This window comes from Phyllobates terribilis, unplaced genomic scaffold (assembly GCF_046119375.1).
Source record: "Phyllobates terribilis strain yellow unplaced genomic scaffold, ASM4611937v1 Scaffold_5__5_contigs__length_657084704, whole genome shotgun sequence".
Lineage (NCBI taxonomy): Eukaryota > Metazoa > Chordata > Amphibia > Anura > Dendrobatidae > Phyllobates > Phyllobates terribilis.
In genome coordinates this window covers 172,110,657-172,129,208 of record NW_027362765.1, presented here as the reverse complement: position 1 = coordinate 172,129,208, position 18,552 = coordinate 172,110,657, and the positions used below count along the sequence as shown (strand labels likewise).

Below are 18,552 nucleotides of genomic sequence, written 5' to 3'. Positions count from 1 at the left end.
CGCAATGATAACCTGCAGCGGAAATTTCCGCAGCATCTGCACAGTACATGCGGATTATCATTGGGGAACATGGCAGGCCTTCTACCAAGCGTTTAAGTGTTTCTGCAGCGTTATTGCCACTGCGGAAATGCTTAAAAAACGCATCGGGGGAACACAGCCTAAGAAACACCACCATTTTATTAAAAAATGTTTTTCCTATTTTCCACGCCAAAATTTTGGGGTGCACCTTATGCTAAGTCCACAAAACATGGGGATTTTTTTTTTTTTTTTTTACACTTTACGGACACAAACCCTTACTAAATTCAGTAAAAAATACTGTAGTAGATGCTGATTACTATGATATATTTTTACTGTCTTTAATCTAGTCCTATCAACTAATCTAAATTATTTTTTTATTATTTTTTCACACACACAACGAAAACAACCGGATACCGATCAGTGATGTCTGCCGGATGCACGCATGGGATGAAAAAAAAAAACAAAAAAAAAAAATAGGTTAAAAAAACAAAAAAAAAACAACAGCCTGGCCACAAGAGCACAGACGCTGATCAGTGGTCTGCGTTAATGATCAGCGGCTGCAGGACGTGCACATGGAGGTGGTGCAATATGGGAGAAAAAACTAGGGGGGGGTATAGGGGAGTCCAGGAAAACAGCGAGCATGGGCGCCGATCAGTAATTTTGCAGCACTGATCAGCGCTCGGCTGCTGCAGGACGCACAAACAAGAAAAAAACTACAGAAAAAAAAATTAAATCGAGAGATCAAGTACTGATCAGTGCTGGATGGGAAAAGGGGATTATGGTGGATTAGGAAAAATTAGAGAACAGGAACTTCTTCTTTCTCCTTACAGGAGCACCAGTGATGGCACAGGCTTTAAAAAGTCTGTGGCACAAGGCCCAGCACAATGACTGCTCTGCAACGTCCCCAAGCTGGAATGAAGAAGTTCAGACCACGTTTCTGCACACCGATTGGTGCGATCAGTGTCATCTGATCGCACCAATCAGTGCTGATGAAGCTGGCGTTGCCCAGCACCTGCCTACGATATTACCGCACCACCGATCAAAGGCTGGACATCAGTGTTTCAGGCAACTGCATTGTTGAAAAAGATGCTCAAGCATCTTCCAGCTGTCTTTGAGCCTTCCCATTTATTTTTATTGTATAGTGTCTTCAGAGCGGAAGCTGTGTTAAGGCTGGTCGCTCACTTCTTTATACCACTTGGCTTCTTTGAAAACCTGGAGTCGTTAAAAGATGCTCAAAAGTCTGAACATGAACAGCAAGTAGTTTTTACATAGAAATGCATATGTCCATTCTTTAGAGTGTTTATAGTCAGCTCCTTTTTATCAAGTGGTGTTTGATGCAGAATCTGTCTGAAGATGTTGTGTGCACTTACCCTCATAGGGGATAAAAGAGGTGGAGTGCGCAGTCCTCCCTAGCAGTGGCAAAACAGACCGTGATGATAGCTGAAATATTACCTGTTTATTAGTAATAGTAATTAAAAATACACAGCAAACTAGTTTTAGTTACAGTTATCTACGCCACAGGTCCACAAGGGTGTCTGACAGCACCAGGGAAAGCTAAAGCAATCTTTGATCCACTCTGAAAGTGAGCAGCTATCTTATACATAACTTTCGGTCTATACATTATCTATTTTTAAAGCACCTATGACTTTCCAATCAGCTCATACCCTTCTCATGTTTAGTCACTAGAGTTGGTGCAAATCAATATAACAGAACCCAGTCCATCAGCTACATCAATAATCTGTGGCTGCTTAACAGGAGGGCGGAAAACTGCCGCTTACCTCCCGGCATCCACAGCTCTTCTTCTGGGCAGCTAGCCACTTCGCGACATAAAATGTGCACCAGGCCAGCTAATCAAAAGAGCGGCAAGAGGCAGATCTTGGGGCCCCCATCCAGCGGCCACAGGATATTGACATAGCTGATGGACCAGGCCGGTGTACCCCATTTTGCATCACACAGCCTCCTCCCCTCAGATCAGTGTTTAATTCCCCCCTACTGCAAAGATGGCAGCCATAGAGTGATGGGGACTGCTGTGGAAATGTAAACCAAGCCTCCCCTAAATTTCCTATGCTGTGGGTTAGGAAAAGCAGGGGTGGCGCGTTTTAGACTTACCACAGCACTTTCCATTGCCCTGCAGCAACCATCTTAGAAGCATGTGGGAACGGAATGCTGATCTGAGCAGGGGGCAGCAGACAAACAAAAGGCACCAAGTAGTATGACTATACAGATAGAACATTAGTCCAGCACATCCATAAAATCAATCCAGGCATTGAAAGTTCATACACAGAGCCATTGTATGACATACAGAATTAGTGACTATGGATGACAAATGTAGTCTCACTTTTTAGTCCCAGGGTGGGAGATGTATATATCGATGAGCTATTCTACTTCCGATCACTGGAGGGCTGACTTCCTGCAATCCAGATGTAATCAGTGCACAGAGCTGGAACAGCACTAAGCACTATTTAGTGGCCGTTTTCCGGTACTGCAACTCAGATCCTTTTGAATAGTAGTGATGTGGAACTACACTACGATGGAAGCTATGCAGTTTCAGCGCCGTTATCATCAATCAGTTTGCCACATTTTAAGAACAGCTCAGCAGTGGGGTCCAGGCCCCTAAGATCTGATATTGATAACCCATCCTGAGGACCATTATCTTACAGCCCCCACTGGATAACTCTTGGCCGACAGCGATCTCTTCTGACTCATGCATATGCAAGAAGGCTTAGCAGAGCGGAAATGAGAGAGCCACTACCAGACTCCTCTCGCAGTTGCTTATTTTCCAGATCAGGGAAGGATCAGCCATTGACATTCCAATCTTTGGACATTGGGAGCAGGGGAGATTTCTCTAATGGCAGGACTGGATAGACACCATTCCCCCTGACCTAAATTGACTTACCTCCCCTACAAGCTGCCCTTTACCCCTTACTGACTTGGTGCGTATTAGTAAGCATGACATCTGTAACCCCCAGTTCAGCGCAGACTCCGGCACTGAGCCCACACTGAACTTACAGCTGACATGTGCCCGCAACAGCTGCAGGTAGAATCGCAATCCACCCGCGGCTGTTAACCAGTTAAATGCCACCGTCAATCTCTGATGGCATTTAACTCGCGCTTCTGGGAAGCGCATCACTGACTCTGCCCATCGGTGACCCAGTCACGTGATCACGGGTCACCGATGGGTGGGCATGACAACCCAGGGTCTGCAGCAGACCCCTGTGGTTGTCATGTCTAGATTGCTATGAGCGCCGTCCATAGCAAGTGAGCATTTCTGCTACACAAAGGCGATCTGCTCAGTGCCTGTGTGTAACAAACGATCAGATAACTGCAGCTTCTAGTCTCCTATTGAAGCATGCAGAAAGCATAAAAAAATGTTTAAAAATATAAAAGTTTAAATCACCCCCCTTTCGCCCCATTGAAAATAAAACAAAAAAAAAACCCACATACACATATTTGGTATCGCCGTGTTCAGAATCGCCCGATCAATATAAAAAATGAATTAATCCGATCGGTAAACGGCATAACGAGAAAGAAATTATAAACGCCAGAATTACATTTTTTTTGGTCACCGCAACATTGCAATAAAAGGCGATCAAAACATCGGATCTACCCCAAAATGGTTATCAAAAACGTCATCTTAGCGTGCAAAAAATAAGCCCTCACCCGGCCCCAGAACCTGAAAAATTGACTTTTTTTAAGCAAACTTTGGATTTTTTTTTCACCACTTAAATAAAATAGAACCTATACATGTTTGGTGTCTACGAACTCGTAATGACCTGGAGAATAATAATGGCAGGTAAGTTTTAGCATTCAGTGAACGTGGTAAAACACAACAACTGTGGTATTGCACTTATTTTGCAATTTCATCGCACTTGAATTTTTTTTTTTTACTATTTTCCAGTACATGATCTAGTAAAACCAGTGATGTCGTTCGTACAACTCGTCCCGCAAAAAATAAGACCTCACATGGCCATATTAACCAAAAAATAAAAAGAGTTCTGGCTCTGGGAAGGGAACAAAAAATGGAAAATACTCCGGTCATTAAGGGGTTAAAGCTAAGTTCTATAGATGTTTGAATTTATCCTTATTTCTTATTGAAACTAAGTATGTTCTCTTGATGAACCTATTTAGAGGAAACGCATAGCGAAAAAAGGCATACTTGGGATTAGGGTCCATTCATGAAATTACTAGCATCATAAAACACGCCTGGGGGAACAAGTGCATTTATTATTGACCCACATTGTAGCACATGATTTAACATTTTTCAAAATTGTTGAGTCCACTTATTTAAATACAGGATACCTATTGTGGTCAGGATCCATTAAATACATACATTGATATATGTGGTTCACACTAGCAAGTTATTTGGCATTTAATGTGTGTCTGGATGTTAAGTGTTGTTTGTCCCGTAGTAGGGCCTTAAAGGGGCAGTCAGGGTAAGCCGTCGTGGAGCTGGGGCACCCTTTGCGTATTGAGTAGGGTGCCAATCTCTGCAGCAAAGGAGGGATAACAGATATTAGGGTCATTGAACCCCCTCTTTTTCTCATAGGGTGTTCCCAGATACAGCTACTGGCCTGCTGTAACTGTTTTTACACATTTGGGTTTATTTTTTGAGGTTTTAATAAGTTGTAATAAAAGTGATGTTTTATCATGACCATTTGTACATAGTGTATTCGGTGAACTTAAATTATTTGTCTTATATTTCTTTGAACCTATACTCTGCTCTTTTACGTGAATGTACTAACAATGGCATTTGAACACAGGTATGGACCCCATACAGTCCCAACATGTGCTATACAGCTCCTCTGAGACACTAGAACCTCCCTTACTGGCACCTACATAACTGGCTATATACAAGATGTGAGTAATTTGTATAAGGCAAAGATTGTAACATCACGGATTGAAGTAGTACAGCACGTGTAGCTGCCCCTTCACCCAAACGTAATGTATTCATCTCCTCTTCCACGACAACTCATTATGCCACTGTGAGGACACAACAAGTGCTTTTAAGAAGAGGGAACAGAAATTGGGCATTTCCCTTCTAATATGTGATTAGCGCCCAGGTAACAAGTGAGGTTCTCATTCATTGTAAGTACTTATTTTCCTAGAAGTAAGCTAACATTACAAAAGAAAATTACAGCCCTTCACCATGGAATACTTCTGGAAGAACAATGCCAATTGTGTCATAGGAGGCTCATTGGACAACAGCTGGGTTACCCAGACAAGACCATGCTCTGACAGCTACTTGTGGACCTCTCTCTTTCTGGATCCAGTAATGTAGTTAACCCCTTTCCAAAATAGCCAGTTTCTGTTCTTGGTTCTGTTATTTCCTCCCCTTCTAAAAGCCATCACTTTTTTTGTCCACATAAACGTATGAAGGCTTGTTTTTTGAGGGACGAGTTGTACTTTTGAATTCCACAATTCATTTTACCACTCAGTAAAATGGGAAAAAAAATTTGAAGTGCGGAGAAGTTGCGAGAAAAAAAATAAATAAATAAAAATTTGTGGTGGAGATTTGTTTTCACAACATACATTGTGTGGTATCAATGACAAAGCAATATGATGCTTCTCATCAGTAAGATTACGGCGAAAGACTAGTGTGGTTTTTGTCATTATTATTTTAGTGGTGGGAAAAAATGTTTGTAGCCATTTTCACCAAGACCCATTAAGTTTTACATTTTTTGGTCGATGTAGCTGTGTGAAGAAAGTTTTTTATTTATACCATTTTGCAATCGTTATAACATTTTAATAGCTTAATATTTTTGTGTGTCTCCTCAAAAAATGTTGTAAAGCCAAAATTACATTTTTTTTTTTAGCTTACAGGTCAATTATTTTTATATAATCATACTTTTATGTATGCAGCGGTACCACATGTGTATTTTTTTTTTTAATGAACAAAACTGGAAAACCCATCTCTTCCAAGGTAGCTTACAGCTTGCAATGACCCCACTACCACCTCCAGAGCTGCTGCAACCCCCCAACCTGTCTCCTTCCCCATTATCCTGCAGATTGTATTTTTAGGGCACTTGTGGGCTTACATAGTTTTTAGGCTAAAAACTCATTGCCTAATAGTTCTTACAATTATCACACAAGCCCCATTACCCAAATTCCTCTCTTATCAAATAAGAACGCTCTGGTACAACCATATTTTGATATTTTATTGTACAAAGGTATTGGTTATGCAATGCTTCCTGCGTTGGAGGCGATCCTGGGCCACAGGTCAGCACACTCCTTTGCTACTGGGCCTGTGATAGCTGAACCTGAAAGAAAGACAAAACCACAGCATGAAGAACCTGAAAATTACAACATCTGACCTTCCAAACTGCAAATGTCATGTTTTGTTCAATCTATAGCAAAAAAATAATAATTCTTTAATGCATAATGACACTGGCACCTACACAACTGGGCATTTGTAAGATGCGAGTCATTTGTACAAGGCAAAGATTGTAACATCACGGATTGAAGTAGTACAGCACGTGTAGCTGCCCCTTCACCCAAACGTAATGTAATCATCTCCTCTTCCACGACAACTCATTATGCCACTGTGAGGACACAACAAGTGCTTTTAAGAAGAGGGAACAAAAATTGGGCATTTCCCTTCTAATATGTGATTAGCCCCCCAGGTAACAAGTGTAGGTGCACCAATAACAGTTAGATGATAATGGCTGCTGCTATGAAATAATGATACAAGACAAATGCTAAAAAGGAAAGAAAATAGAAGGATGGAGAGCGAAAAAAAAATAAATAGTAATTATTTAATGGCAAAGGAACCTAGCAACTATTTTGTTCCCTAAAATGAAAAGTCCATAAATACATTTTGAGAAGTCATGAGATTTGAGTGGTGGTTTGGAGGAAGAGACTACTACCAATCAAACATAATGGAGGGCAGAAACTCCGGTACAGCTTTCCTCCGACACCAACTGGCTCTACAGACTTTCAATACAGCCCTTCCTTCAGGGTTAGAGGAAAGCAGCAATCTAAGCTTTTCTGCTCCTCCATTTAAAGGGATTGTCTCACTTCATCTTCAGAAGCGGACAGATCCCCTTCCTCCTGGCTTCTTGCTCGCTGGTGGGAAAATGGTGTGCTCCTGACTGACAGATAGGTCCACTGACATCAAAGCACCTCTAGCCCAAACCGTGCTCGCCAATTCTGCTAGCAGTGACAGCTTAACCACTGCAGCATCAGTGAAGCACAGGAGCACTGAAGCTGGCCAGCTCCTGCGATCTGACCAGCACTTGCAAGCTCCATAACCAAGAGTTTACCAAACACGCGCTCCTCGTCTAGAAAACTGGTCTCCTCAGAGACTGCAGTGGGGACCGGTAACCTAGGCAACAAGCAGCACACAACAAAATGAAAAATCCCTCGGTTATTGAGAGCAGAGAGAATTTTTAATAGGAGGAAATAGTAAAATTGCTAGTTTTGAAGCTATTTTTCAATTTTACCTGTTTAAAATGAAGCAATCCCTTTAAGGCACAGTGATACGCCAGGATCGCATCGCAATCCTCGGACTGGCAGTCTGCTCTCCTGATTGGAGCGTGACAGCACGTCTTTCTATGCAGCTGTCACACTCGGGTCAAGAGAGCAGATGGCCAGTCCGAGGATTGCATTGCAATCCTCGGGAAATCAGCAGTCTGACTGCACCCTTGGGCGCAGACACAACCTTCTATTGGCAAAAAGTTTTTTAAATCGACATGTTACGCAATTGTCCCCACAGGGTTGAGTAGTCATCTTAATCCACTATCAGGACTGTGGAACAATGTAATCAATTTAATCTCAGTATCAGTTTATTTAGGAATAGTGGGAACTGGACCATGCAAATAGTTTTGCATCCCAGATGCTCTCGGTATGACCACCAGAAGAGAGACTATAAAGTCCAAGAGAAAGAGGAACTACTATACTGAACATGGACACAAATCTTTATTTAGTCACCTCCATTTTGCATACACTGAAATACACTGCAAACTATCTTCATGAAGCACAATAAAATGCTCCATATCAATGCAATATTTCGCCGTATGCAAGTTGTGGGCAAATGTCCCCCTTTTACATTTAATGTGCTATTCTTCTTAATATTGTAAATGTACAATGCAATGTCAAGAACATGGGTTACTAAAAGCAAAGGCATGCATGAACCAGGAGTTAATATCCTATTGTCAAGTTAACAGATAAAGTACTGTATTTTTCAGATTATAAAACACACTCCCCCCCCCCCCCCCCTCAAAATTTGGAAGGGGGGGGGGGGGGGTGTGCGTCTTATAATCAGAATGTAGCTTACCGAGGGAGGAAGGGGATCGCTGCTGCAGGAAGCTGGCGGCAGCAGGAGTGGGGCGATGCTGCAGGCCCTGGGCTGGGAGGAGTGGGGTGTTCAGAGTTCCCGCACTTCTGGAAAATGGCAGCCGGAGGTGGCACATACGCAGATTGAGACCTCAGCTCCCGAGATCTTAATCTACGCCGCCTCCAGTGGCCATTTCCCGAAGTCCACCGCAGTGAAAAAGATGGAAGTGCGGGGACTCTGCTGACATTTTCTGAAAGCACAGAGCCAGCCGCTGCCTCACACCACTAAATACCCCCTCCTCCCAGCCAGGGGCCCACAGCAATGCCCCACTCCTGCCGTCGCCAGTTTCCTCTATCTATGATTATCTGGAGCTAGACAATACGCTAGGCCCTGAATTAGTACAATGCATGGCTAACAGTAGCTTACTGTGTGACAAATTACATGCAAAAGGGTTAATGATGTAACTTATCGTAGACTCCAATGCCAAGTTTAGACGTCAGTGAAACAGTCCATGCACAAACTGGCTATGAGCCCAAGATCAGAGCTCAACAGCCTCACATGTCTATTAAGCTGTTAAGCTAAGGAGAACTGTGGCCAGTCCGTGCAAACTTATAACAATGCTTTATTAAAAAATAAACGTTAATTACATTATTAGAGACCTCTTTATTCTCTGAGCCTGCAAGACAGATCAGGGACCCCAATTCATACCTGGGTTCAGGATCTTGTAAAACACTGCATAAAATTCTAATATAGTGATAACCCTTTGGAGTGGTCAGAGGAGATATTTCCTGTGTAGCTACTTTTGCACAGCGCTGCCAGTAAGCATATGCTCAGAAATAAAAGATAGCTAAAGTTTTGTTTGCTCTAATGGATGAGAAAACTGTAAACTACCAAAACATCAGAAAGCCTCAGGACTATCAAACATTTTCTATAGGATGTAAGTAAATAGTGCATCAAATATAACTGACTGACCCAAATGTACAGATTCCAAGTAAACTCGGTATCAGAATGGAGCCCTCAACCAATTGTCGAGAGCATTTGGCAATCATATCATATGGCATATTAATGGGCAAGCCTGACTTTTCCAACATACCTTTCATTTCCCCCTTATTGTTCACTATCACCCCCGCATTGTCTTCAAAATATAGGAACACCCCGTCTTTTCTCCGATACGATTTTCGTTGTCGTATTACCACTGCTGGATGCACTATAATGAGACAAATTACAATTATTAGCAAGAGTGAATTTATCCACCGCGTCAATATTTACACATATACCCTGAATGTAAGAAAACTCCCCTGGCATATACATCAACTGCATCCACAAGGCATAATATGTACAAGAGCAAATCAACAGTACATTTTTCCATTTTTTTTGGCAGTATGCAGCTTTATTTTCTTATCACTTCAATGGTAAGGGGAACCACAATGGGTCTTGATGGGTGGCACATGCAACTATGTAGAATCCAGTTTTATATCAGGGCTATAGTGATCTATATGTACAATTAGGTAAGTGAGCTAGGCTGCAATCCATGGAGCATGGAAACCAAAACAGTAGCCATCAGCTCTTCAGTATGGGGTGTTATACTGACTAGGCTTTCTGATAAAAATGCAATTAGCCCAGGAAACATTTGTCACATCAGACTAAAATTGGTGAAGCACCTCATTAGGGTCTATGGCCAGTCCTGTTGTCCCTTCAGACTACAGAGAGTACAACCATTGGAAGTCAATGCAATCATAAGACTACTGCCGTCCCATGGGCATCCAGGATACAGCGTATGTGATTCTGGTCTCAAAAAGCATTTTGGAACAACATGGCAAAGTCACAGCCATCACGTTGAAATATTACTGAATGAAAACCTTGTTGTGTAACAAAAACGCAAAGCAAACAATATGATCTTAGATAGGCAGCTCACCCTTTTTCCTCAGTTCAGGCTTTCCTTTTTTAACTGTGGCCATCACCATATCACCAACACCAGCAGCTGGCAGTCTGTTCAGGCGACCCTTGATTCCCTTGACGGAGATGATGTACAGGTTCTTGGCACCTATCAAATATGGACAGATATTAGTTATCAAAATTACATAAAGTCTAATCCCTTAAAATATTATACAAAAAGAAACATTGGTAACACAGCGACACCCCCATCAATCTTAAAACCTGGCTAAAAAATGTCACATTACTGATTGAAGTAGTACAGCACATGTGGCTGCCCCTTCACCCAAAAATAATGTATTCATCTCCTCTTCCACGACAACTCATTATGCCACTGTGAGGACACAACAAGTGCTTTAAGAAGAGGGCACAGTGTGAATGCCCATTCTAACATGTGGATAGCCCTCAGATATATAACACAAAATACTTCTTACATAATTACCTGTGTTATCAGCACAGTTAATGACTGCACCCACGGGGAGACCGAGGGAGATGCGAAACTTCGCACCAGAAGAACCTCCACGTCCTGAAGAAAGAAAAGTTCACATTTAATCATCTATCCTATAGTACATCTTTATTACTAAATAAACGCAAGTCATAATTCCAAGATATACATCTTAATTGGGTTATCAGCCATACTTGATAGCCTTCTCGAAAGCAGGCAACCCTTCCTTTCTGCCCAACAAACCGTAGGGCAGCCATATAAACGAACGAGTCCATCACATCTGCTTTGCCTTATTTTTTTGGCAAAGAGTAAAATGTTTCAACTCTATAGTTACAGGGGTTGTTTCATGATGAATCTTGAGAAGTGCACCGCCCCTCTGCATCCCGTTTTCCTGATTTAACAGGAGCAGTGCTATCCTGATAAATAAGGGCTCAGGTTGTGCTCTTGGTCCAAGCTGAGCGCTCTCCCAATTTGCAAGCAGAGAGCATAAGACAAGCGTAGGGGAATGGAGGCTGGTGAGATATAGCAAGCTTAAGATCGGCACAAACAGAATGAAGCAGGGCGCGCTCGTGCTTTGCACCCCTCTATGTAAAACTTTAAAATTAAAAGTCCCGCCACTCAGGAACAGAGATTTTTTTAGTAAGAGGTAATTCACAGAGTTGCTTGTTTTTACAAGCACTTTGTAATTTCACACATTTATGAATCAGACAACCCCTTTAAGATGACACAGAACTCAAAACTAATTTAAATGGGGGGGGGGGGGGGGGATTAAAAGGTCATTACCAAGACAGCAATTTATCATCTACCCCTAGGATAGGGAAAAACTTACTGATTGGGGGTCATGGAAGTCAAAGCAATGATCTAGATCAGTGTTCCCCCAACTCCAGTCCTCAAGGCCCACCAACAGGTCATGTTTTCAGGATTTCCTTAGTATTGCTCAGGTGAGAATTCTATCACCTGCACAGGCAATAATTCCATCACCTGTGTAATAGGAAGGAAATCCTGAAAACATGATCTGTGTTGGTGGGCCTTGAGGACTGGAGTTGGGGTACACTGATCTAGAGTATGGGGCTCCCTGAGAACAGGCTCTGTAAAGCCTCATCTTACATGGAGCGGAGGTGCACACACTCGACCACTGCTCCCATTCATTGTCTAAGGAACTTCTGGAGGTAGAACGCGCATGCGCACACGCTAGGCCCAAGGCCCCGTTCTTGGGATCGCTGAGGGTTCTAGCGGTCAAAGCCCTGGTGATCAGTAACTTATCTATCCTATGTGTAGGGGACAGCCCTTCAATAAATGGAGGGGTGGGAAGCTGAGGGTGTAAGTGGGCCCTGCTTAGTAGCAGTAGGTTCTACCCCATCACTACAGACACTAAGTAGTACGTTGAATAGCACATTTTGGCCACAGGATAAAATCATATAAAACACCCGGATGGGCAGAGGGAGAATGGCCAGGTGATCACAGCCTGGCAGGATATGGGCACTTAGCACACAATATGACAAATTACCAGCATGGCGGAAGCATATTGCACGCTGCATACATATAACTTACATACACCGGGTACTCAAACATGGCTCTGCGGGCCTCAGTCCTCCGCTCCACTACTACAGCCTCAATGTCTCGTCAAAACGTCCCGAACCCACAACCCATCGTCATAGCCACAGCAAATAACGAGGAGAGGCGAAAAGAAGCGGGCAGGCCACAAGCAGCGGTCAGACATGACTCGTGCTTAGAGGATGGCGGCGGATTACACTGCAGCGCTCGCGTACCTTACCTCTCTTAGACATCTTGGTTCCCGGAAAGAGAAAGCAGGGCGCAAAGGATGCCGGGATATAGCTGCAGCCACAGAGCGAGCAGGGCGGGTGTGTCACGTGATACGTGGTTGGCGGCGCTCCTTTTACGTATTGCCAATCTTCCTGCTAGTGAGAAATAGTGACAAGGCTTCCTGGGTTCTCAGCCATTAGCGTAAAAACAAAATAGAGTTTAGACGTTATAAAATGGAGTGTACACATGACTGAACCTGCCAGAGCTTTCACTGAAACAAATTAGGGGTTTTCTTAATAAAGCCAAACATTATGGTTTGTTGCAGTGTAATATAAGGGGATAAATATAGAAGTGGTGACGAGTTTCTATTATACTTTTCCTCTGACTGTTCCACCCCTGCTTTTGGCTTACAAATACTAATGTAAAATACTGACCAAATACTGAATGTATGAACCTGGCCTAAGAGTTGCAACAAAATTTTGCAACTTATGTTGTTTTGATGCCACAGCTCGTTATGAATCAGGAGCAGCTGACTCCACCACGTCCCCTCATCAAGTCCAGCAAGCAAATCGCCGGTATTTAATGATTCTGGACCTGAGATTTTTTTAAGAGAATTTGGAGCAGGAACAGAGCAAAAACTTTCCAAAACCTCCTCCAAGTCTCAAAATACCTCAAAAACGTTGAGCTTCCCCTTAGAAAACTCAGCAAAAGACTGTGTGAACATAGTCTTCAAGGGATTTTGAAGCGGTTTTTTTTCCACACAGTGTTTTGCAACCTTTTGAGTTTACTGTCAAGTTTGGAGCAGATTCTATGAAGAATTCATCTCAAATAAGTAACGTCACTTTTTTTTTCTTTCCATTACAAGGATTTCAAAACCTCATAAAAAAAATTGCTGTATGAACAGCAAAGTGGATTTGCCATCTAATTGAGTAGGAAGAGCACTCAAAGGGTACATGCCCATGATCAGGAACAGTGGTGTTTTGGCCATTTTCCGTTTTTGCGCTTTCGTTTTTTGCTCCCCCTTCTTCCCAGAGCCATAACATTATTTTTCTGTCACTATGGCTGTGTGAGGGCTTATTTTTTGAGGGACAAGTTGTACTTTTGAACGACTCTATTGGTTTTACCATATCGTGTACTGGAAACGGGGAAAAAAATCCAAGTGCGGTGAAATTGCAAAAAAAGTGCAATTCCACAGTTGTTCTTTGGGATTTTTTTTTACCCTGTTCACTATATGGTAAAACTGACCTGCTATTATGATTCTCCAGGTCATTACGAGTTTGTAGATACCAAACATGTATAGGTTCTTTTTTATTTAAGTTATGAAAAAAAAATCCAAAATTTGTTTAAAAAAATAAAAATAAGTCGCCATTTTCCGAGACCCGTAGCGTCTGCGCGCCGTGCTGACATTTTTATTGATACCATTTTGGTGTAGATACGATGTTTTGTTCGCCCGTTATTGCATTTTATTGCAAGTTGTGGCGACCAAAAAAACGTAATTCTGGCGTTTTGATTATTTTTCACGTTACGCTGTTTACCGATCGGATTAATTATTTTTATATATCGGTAGATCGGGCTATTCTGAACGCAGCGATATTAAATATGTGTATATTTGATTTTTTTTATTGTTTTATTTTGAATGGGGCGAAGAGGGTGATATAAACTTTTAGATTTTTTTTATATTTTTAAAAATATTTTTTTTTTACTTTTCACTTGCTTCAATAGTCTCCATGGCAGACTAGAAGCTGCGATTGTTTGATAGCCTGTGTGTAGCAGAAATGCTCACTTGCTATGAGCGCCGACCTCTGGGCGGCACTCATAGCATCCCAGCAATGACAACCACAGGGGTCTCCTGCAGACCCCGGGTTGTCATGCCAACCCATTGGCGAACCGCGGTCATGTGACATGGGCACCGATGGGCGGTACTTATGACGTCATTCCGCCATGACCATGTTAAATGCTGCTGTCAGATATTGACAGCGGAATTTAACATGTTAACAGTTGCGGGTGGATTGCGATTCCACCCACGGCTGTTAGGGGCACATGACAGCTGTACAGATCAGCTGTCATGTCCTCGGAAAGGTGCTGGCTCATCGCCAGAGCCCGCACCAAAGGGAGAGACAGGACATGTGCTGTACATGTACAGCACATGTCGGAAAGGGGTTTTAAAAAAGAAGAACAGTGGGCATGGGATTTCTATAAATCCCATACACTGTGCTTGCAATGTAGAATGCAGCATTTTGGACGCAGCAAAAATACGTTGCGTCCAAAACGCTACTATTCCTGATCGTGAACACGTACCCAAAAAGTACTTGAAGCATTTTTAAAATAATTTTACCCCTAGATACCGGTCTGACGCCTTTCATCCAGCCAAATCAGAACTCACACTTTGCACTGACGAGGGGCAGTACCCCGAAACACAGTGTCTGCAAATTGAGTTTCTGGTTCTGGCTTATATCCTAAGTCATGTGATAAGGCTTGTTAAAGGGTCACTATTGACTTTTAGGATTGCTACTTCCTGTAGGTGGCACTAGAGTTCTAGTTCTCTTCCTATCTGAAGAGACAATTTGCATATTTCCCAGAGGAGCATTGCGGCTTTAAAAGTCTCCTCACCTAACGTGTTTAACACGTCACTCTCAGTAAGGAGAAATATCCCTTGGGGTATGTTCAGACATTTTTTTTTCAGGCAGGTTTGGAGTGGGTCCTGAAAATGTGATAAAAAAAAAAAATAAAAAAATCTTCCCTTTTATTTCTTTTGAGTGTCTTTTAACCATTTCAGGTTTTTAAAAATGACGTTATAAAAAAGCGTCACCGGCGGAAAAAAAGTTGAAAAAGTGCTCTGGAAACAACCAAACAACACTAAAAAAGACACCAGGTTTCCAAAACTTCATAGAAAAGGAGTGAAATTGTTTTTGACCACCTGAAAAAAATTGTGTGAATATACCCTTAAAGGATTGATCTAATGTTCTATCGCCAGGGGTGCCCGTCTTCCGGCATGGCCATGAATATTGGTATGGTTGCGCCACTGGTACAAACTGAGCGCTCTCCAAAGCTGCTAGTTGAGATGGTTTGCCTGGGAGAAAATCAGTGGGACTGAAGCTGGTTGGATTCATCGATACGGATAGTTTCACAGCACCGCAAGCAATTTTTCTATCATAGAGCCTGCAAGCGGCGAGTGCTCCTTACCTAGGTATCTTCTGAGACTGCAGGGTGGCCAGTAACCTAAGTACAGAGCTGTACACTTTAAAATTAAAAATCCCTCTGTTCTCTAAGAAGTAAGTTGCAAAGTTGCTTGTTTTTACAAACATTTTGTAATTTTACCTATTCAAGAACTTTAGGCAACCCCTTTAAATGGATTGTCCAACTGTCATAATATTATAAAAGAAGTTATGCTCACAGGCTTTAAACCCCACTGTCTCTATCACAGGCCACTCTGGTGGTATCACGTGGGCAAGGTAGTGATGATGCCCCTTTCTTCAGTTACCTGCCAGCTGCAGTGTGTGATTGCCACTGGAAGTGGACATCATCTGATGCAATAAAATGTTGTCAGAATAGTGTTAACAATATGTCAATATGTATAAAATTTCATAATGTTCTTATTTCTGTATAACTTCATTATACAAAGTGTCTCACCAGATCCTACTATCGCATATGGATGGTATTGAGCTGGGATTTTGTATGATTGGGAGCAGGTGACAGCTGATTGGTGGAAATGCTGGCATGTCAAACTAACACAGATCTCATATTATTATTATTATTTATTATTATAGCGACATTTATTCCATGGTGCTTTACATCTGAAAAAGGGGGTATACATAGCAAAAACAATTACAATAATCTTGAACAATGCAAGTCAGCGACTGGTACAGGAGAAGAGAGGACCCTGCCTGCGAGGGCTCACAATCATACAGTATCTATGAACTATCCTGGGGATAAGTTATCAATACCTTAGTCCTGAACAACCTGAATGGCCTGAAAGTGCAGTATAACTGCCTGACATAAGCTACATCCACCTGTGGCGGGCCAATGGCCACATGATTGTGAAACAAAATTGGGTTCACCAGCCCAGTCAAATTTTTGGCAAGCACTGTAGCTTTCCAAATCCAAACAGTTTGTAGAATACTGCCCGTTGAAGCGGTAATCATGTGGCCACAAATATACATAGTAACGTAGTTTGTAAACATAGTTTGTAAAGCCGAATAAAGACTTGCTTCCATCAAGTTCGACCTGTTAGTTCTGTAATTGCTAAAGTTGTTCCAGAGGAGGGCAAAAACCCCAAATGATTTAACCAATCTTCACCTGAGGAAAAATTCCCTCCCGACTCTGAAACCAGCAGTCAGAATAAATCCCTGTATCAACCTACTATTTTATTTTATTTTTTAAGTATACGCTGAAATCTGCCTGGTATCTAGAAATGCATACAGTCCCCGCTTGAACTGGTGTAGTGAATCCGACATTACCGTCTCCTCACTCAGTGAATTCCATATTCTCACTGCACTTACCGTAAAGAACCCCTTCCTATGCTGGTGCTGAAACCTTTTCTCTTCCAGTCTTAGTGAATGCCCTCTTGTTGCCGTAATACCCCTCCTTTTGAACAAATCCCGGGCAAGTTCTCTATACTGTCCCCTAACATTTGTACACATTTATTATGTCCCCCCTCAACCTTCTCTTTTCCAGGCTGAATAGTCCTAGTTTTGCCAACCTCTCTGGGTATTGCAGTCCCTCCATTCCCTTTATTAATTTTGTTGCCCTCCTTTGTACCTTTTCAAGCTCATTTATATCCTTTCTATATATTGGGGCCCATAACTGAGCACAGTATTCCAGGTGTGGTCTGACCAGTGCTTTGTACAGTGGAAGAACAATGTTCTCATCCTTTGCAGCTATACCTCTTCTGATACATCCCATTACCCTGTTTGCCCTTACAGCAGCGGCCTGACTTTGGGCACTCCAATTTAGTTTGCTATCAATCAAGATGCCCAAGTCCTTCTCCATCTCTGAATTCCCCAATGATTTCCCATTCAGTGAGTACTGGTGACTTCCATTTTTCCTTCCCATATGTATGACCTTACATTTCTCCTCGTTAAACCTCATTTGCCATTTAATGCTCCACCTACCCAGCTTATCCAAATCCCTCTGTAGGTCTGCACTGTCCTCTTTTGTATTAATTGTTTTACATAACTTTGTGTCATCTGCAAATATTGATATTTTACTATTTATCCCGTTGACTATGTCGTTAATAAAGATATTAAATAACATTGGGCCTAGTACAGACCCCTGTGGTACCCCACTAGTGACGCTTACCCAATCTGAGTATATTCCATTTATAACCACCCTCTGCCTTCTATCCTTTAGCCAGTTAGCTACCCACTTGCAGACATTTTCCCCCAGCCCCATCATTCTCATTTTGTATACCAACCTATTATGTGGTACGCTATCGAACGCTTTTGAGAAGTCGAGATACACGACATCCACTGGTTCCCCCTGATCTACTCGAGAGCTAACCTCCTCGTAGAAGTCAATCAGGTTTGTTTGGCAGGAGCGATTCCTCATGAATCCATGTTGGTTCGGGATTAAACGATTATTAGCATCAAGATGCTCCGTAATTGCCTCTTTAATGAAGCTTTCAAAAATTTTGCCCACAACGGACGTCAGACTCACCGGCCGATAGTTTCCGGCGTCACTTTTCTCTCCCTTTTTGAATATTGGCACTACATTCGCCTGTCGCCAATCAAGTGGTACAGACCCAGTCTCAACAGAGTCCTTAACCCCTTACTTACCGGGGACGTATTAGTACGCATATTTGCGTACTGCCCGTTCAGTGAGGGCTGCTGCGCTGAGCCCTCACTGAACGGAGCACATGTCAGCTGATTCTTACAGCTGACATGTGCCCGCAACAGCCGCGGGTGGAATCGCGATCCACCCGCGGCTGTTAACATGTTAAATGCCGCTGTCAATCTCCGACAGCAGCATTTAACGCGCGCTTCCGGGTAGCGCGTCATAAGCCCTGCCCACCGGCGACCCCGTCACGTGATCGCGGGTCGCCGATGGGCGTGCATGACAACCCAGGGTCTGCAGCAGACGCCTGTGGTTGTCATGATCTTGTCGCTATGAGCGCCACCTAGTG

At 42.7% G+C, this 18,552-nt stretch overlaps 1 protein-coding gene and 1 non-coding gene across 2 annotated transcripts; both read right to left on the bottom strand.

Moving 5' to 3' along the window:
- Positions 1-6,152: 6,152 nt before the first annotated feature.
- RPL23 (ribosomal protein L23) lies at positions 6,153-12,513 on the bottom strand. The gene is made up of 5 exons (XM_073683435.1): positions 12,442-12,513; positions 10,665-10,748; positions 10,206-10,334; positions 9,384-9,497; positions 6,153-6,275 (listed from the first exon to the last, which is right to left on the bottom strand). The coding sequence occupies exons 1-5, from the start codon at positions 12,452-12,454 to the stop codon at positions 6,193-6,195; spliced, it is 423 nt and encodes a 140-aa protein (XP_073539536.1). The 5' UTR covers positions 12,455-12,513; the 3' UTR covers positions 6,153-6,192.
- LOC141151331 (small nucleolar RNA SNORA21) lies at positions 10,457-10,589 on the bottom strand. The gene has a single exon (XR_012247018.1). It is a non-coding gene; the product is annotated as a small nucleolar RNA SNORA21 (small nucleolar RNA).
- Positions 12,514-18,552: the final 6,039 nt, after the last annotated feature.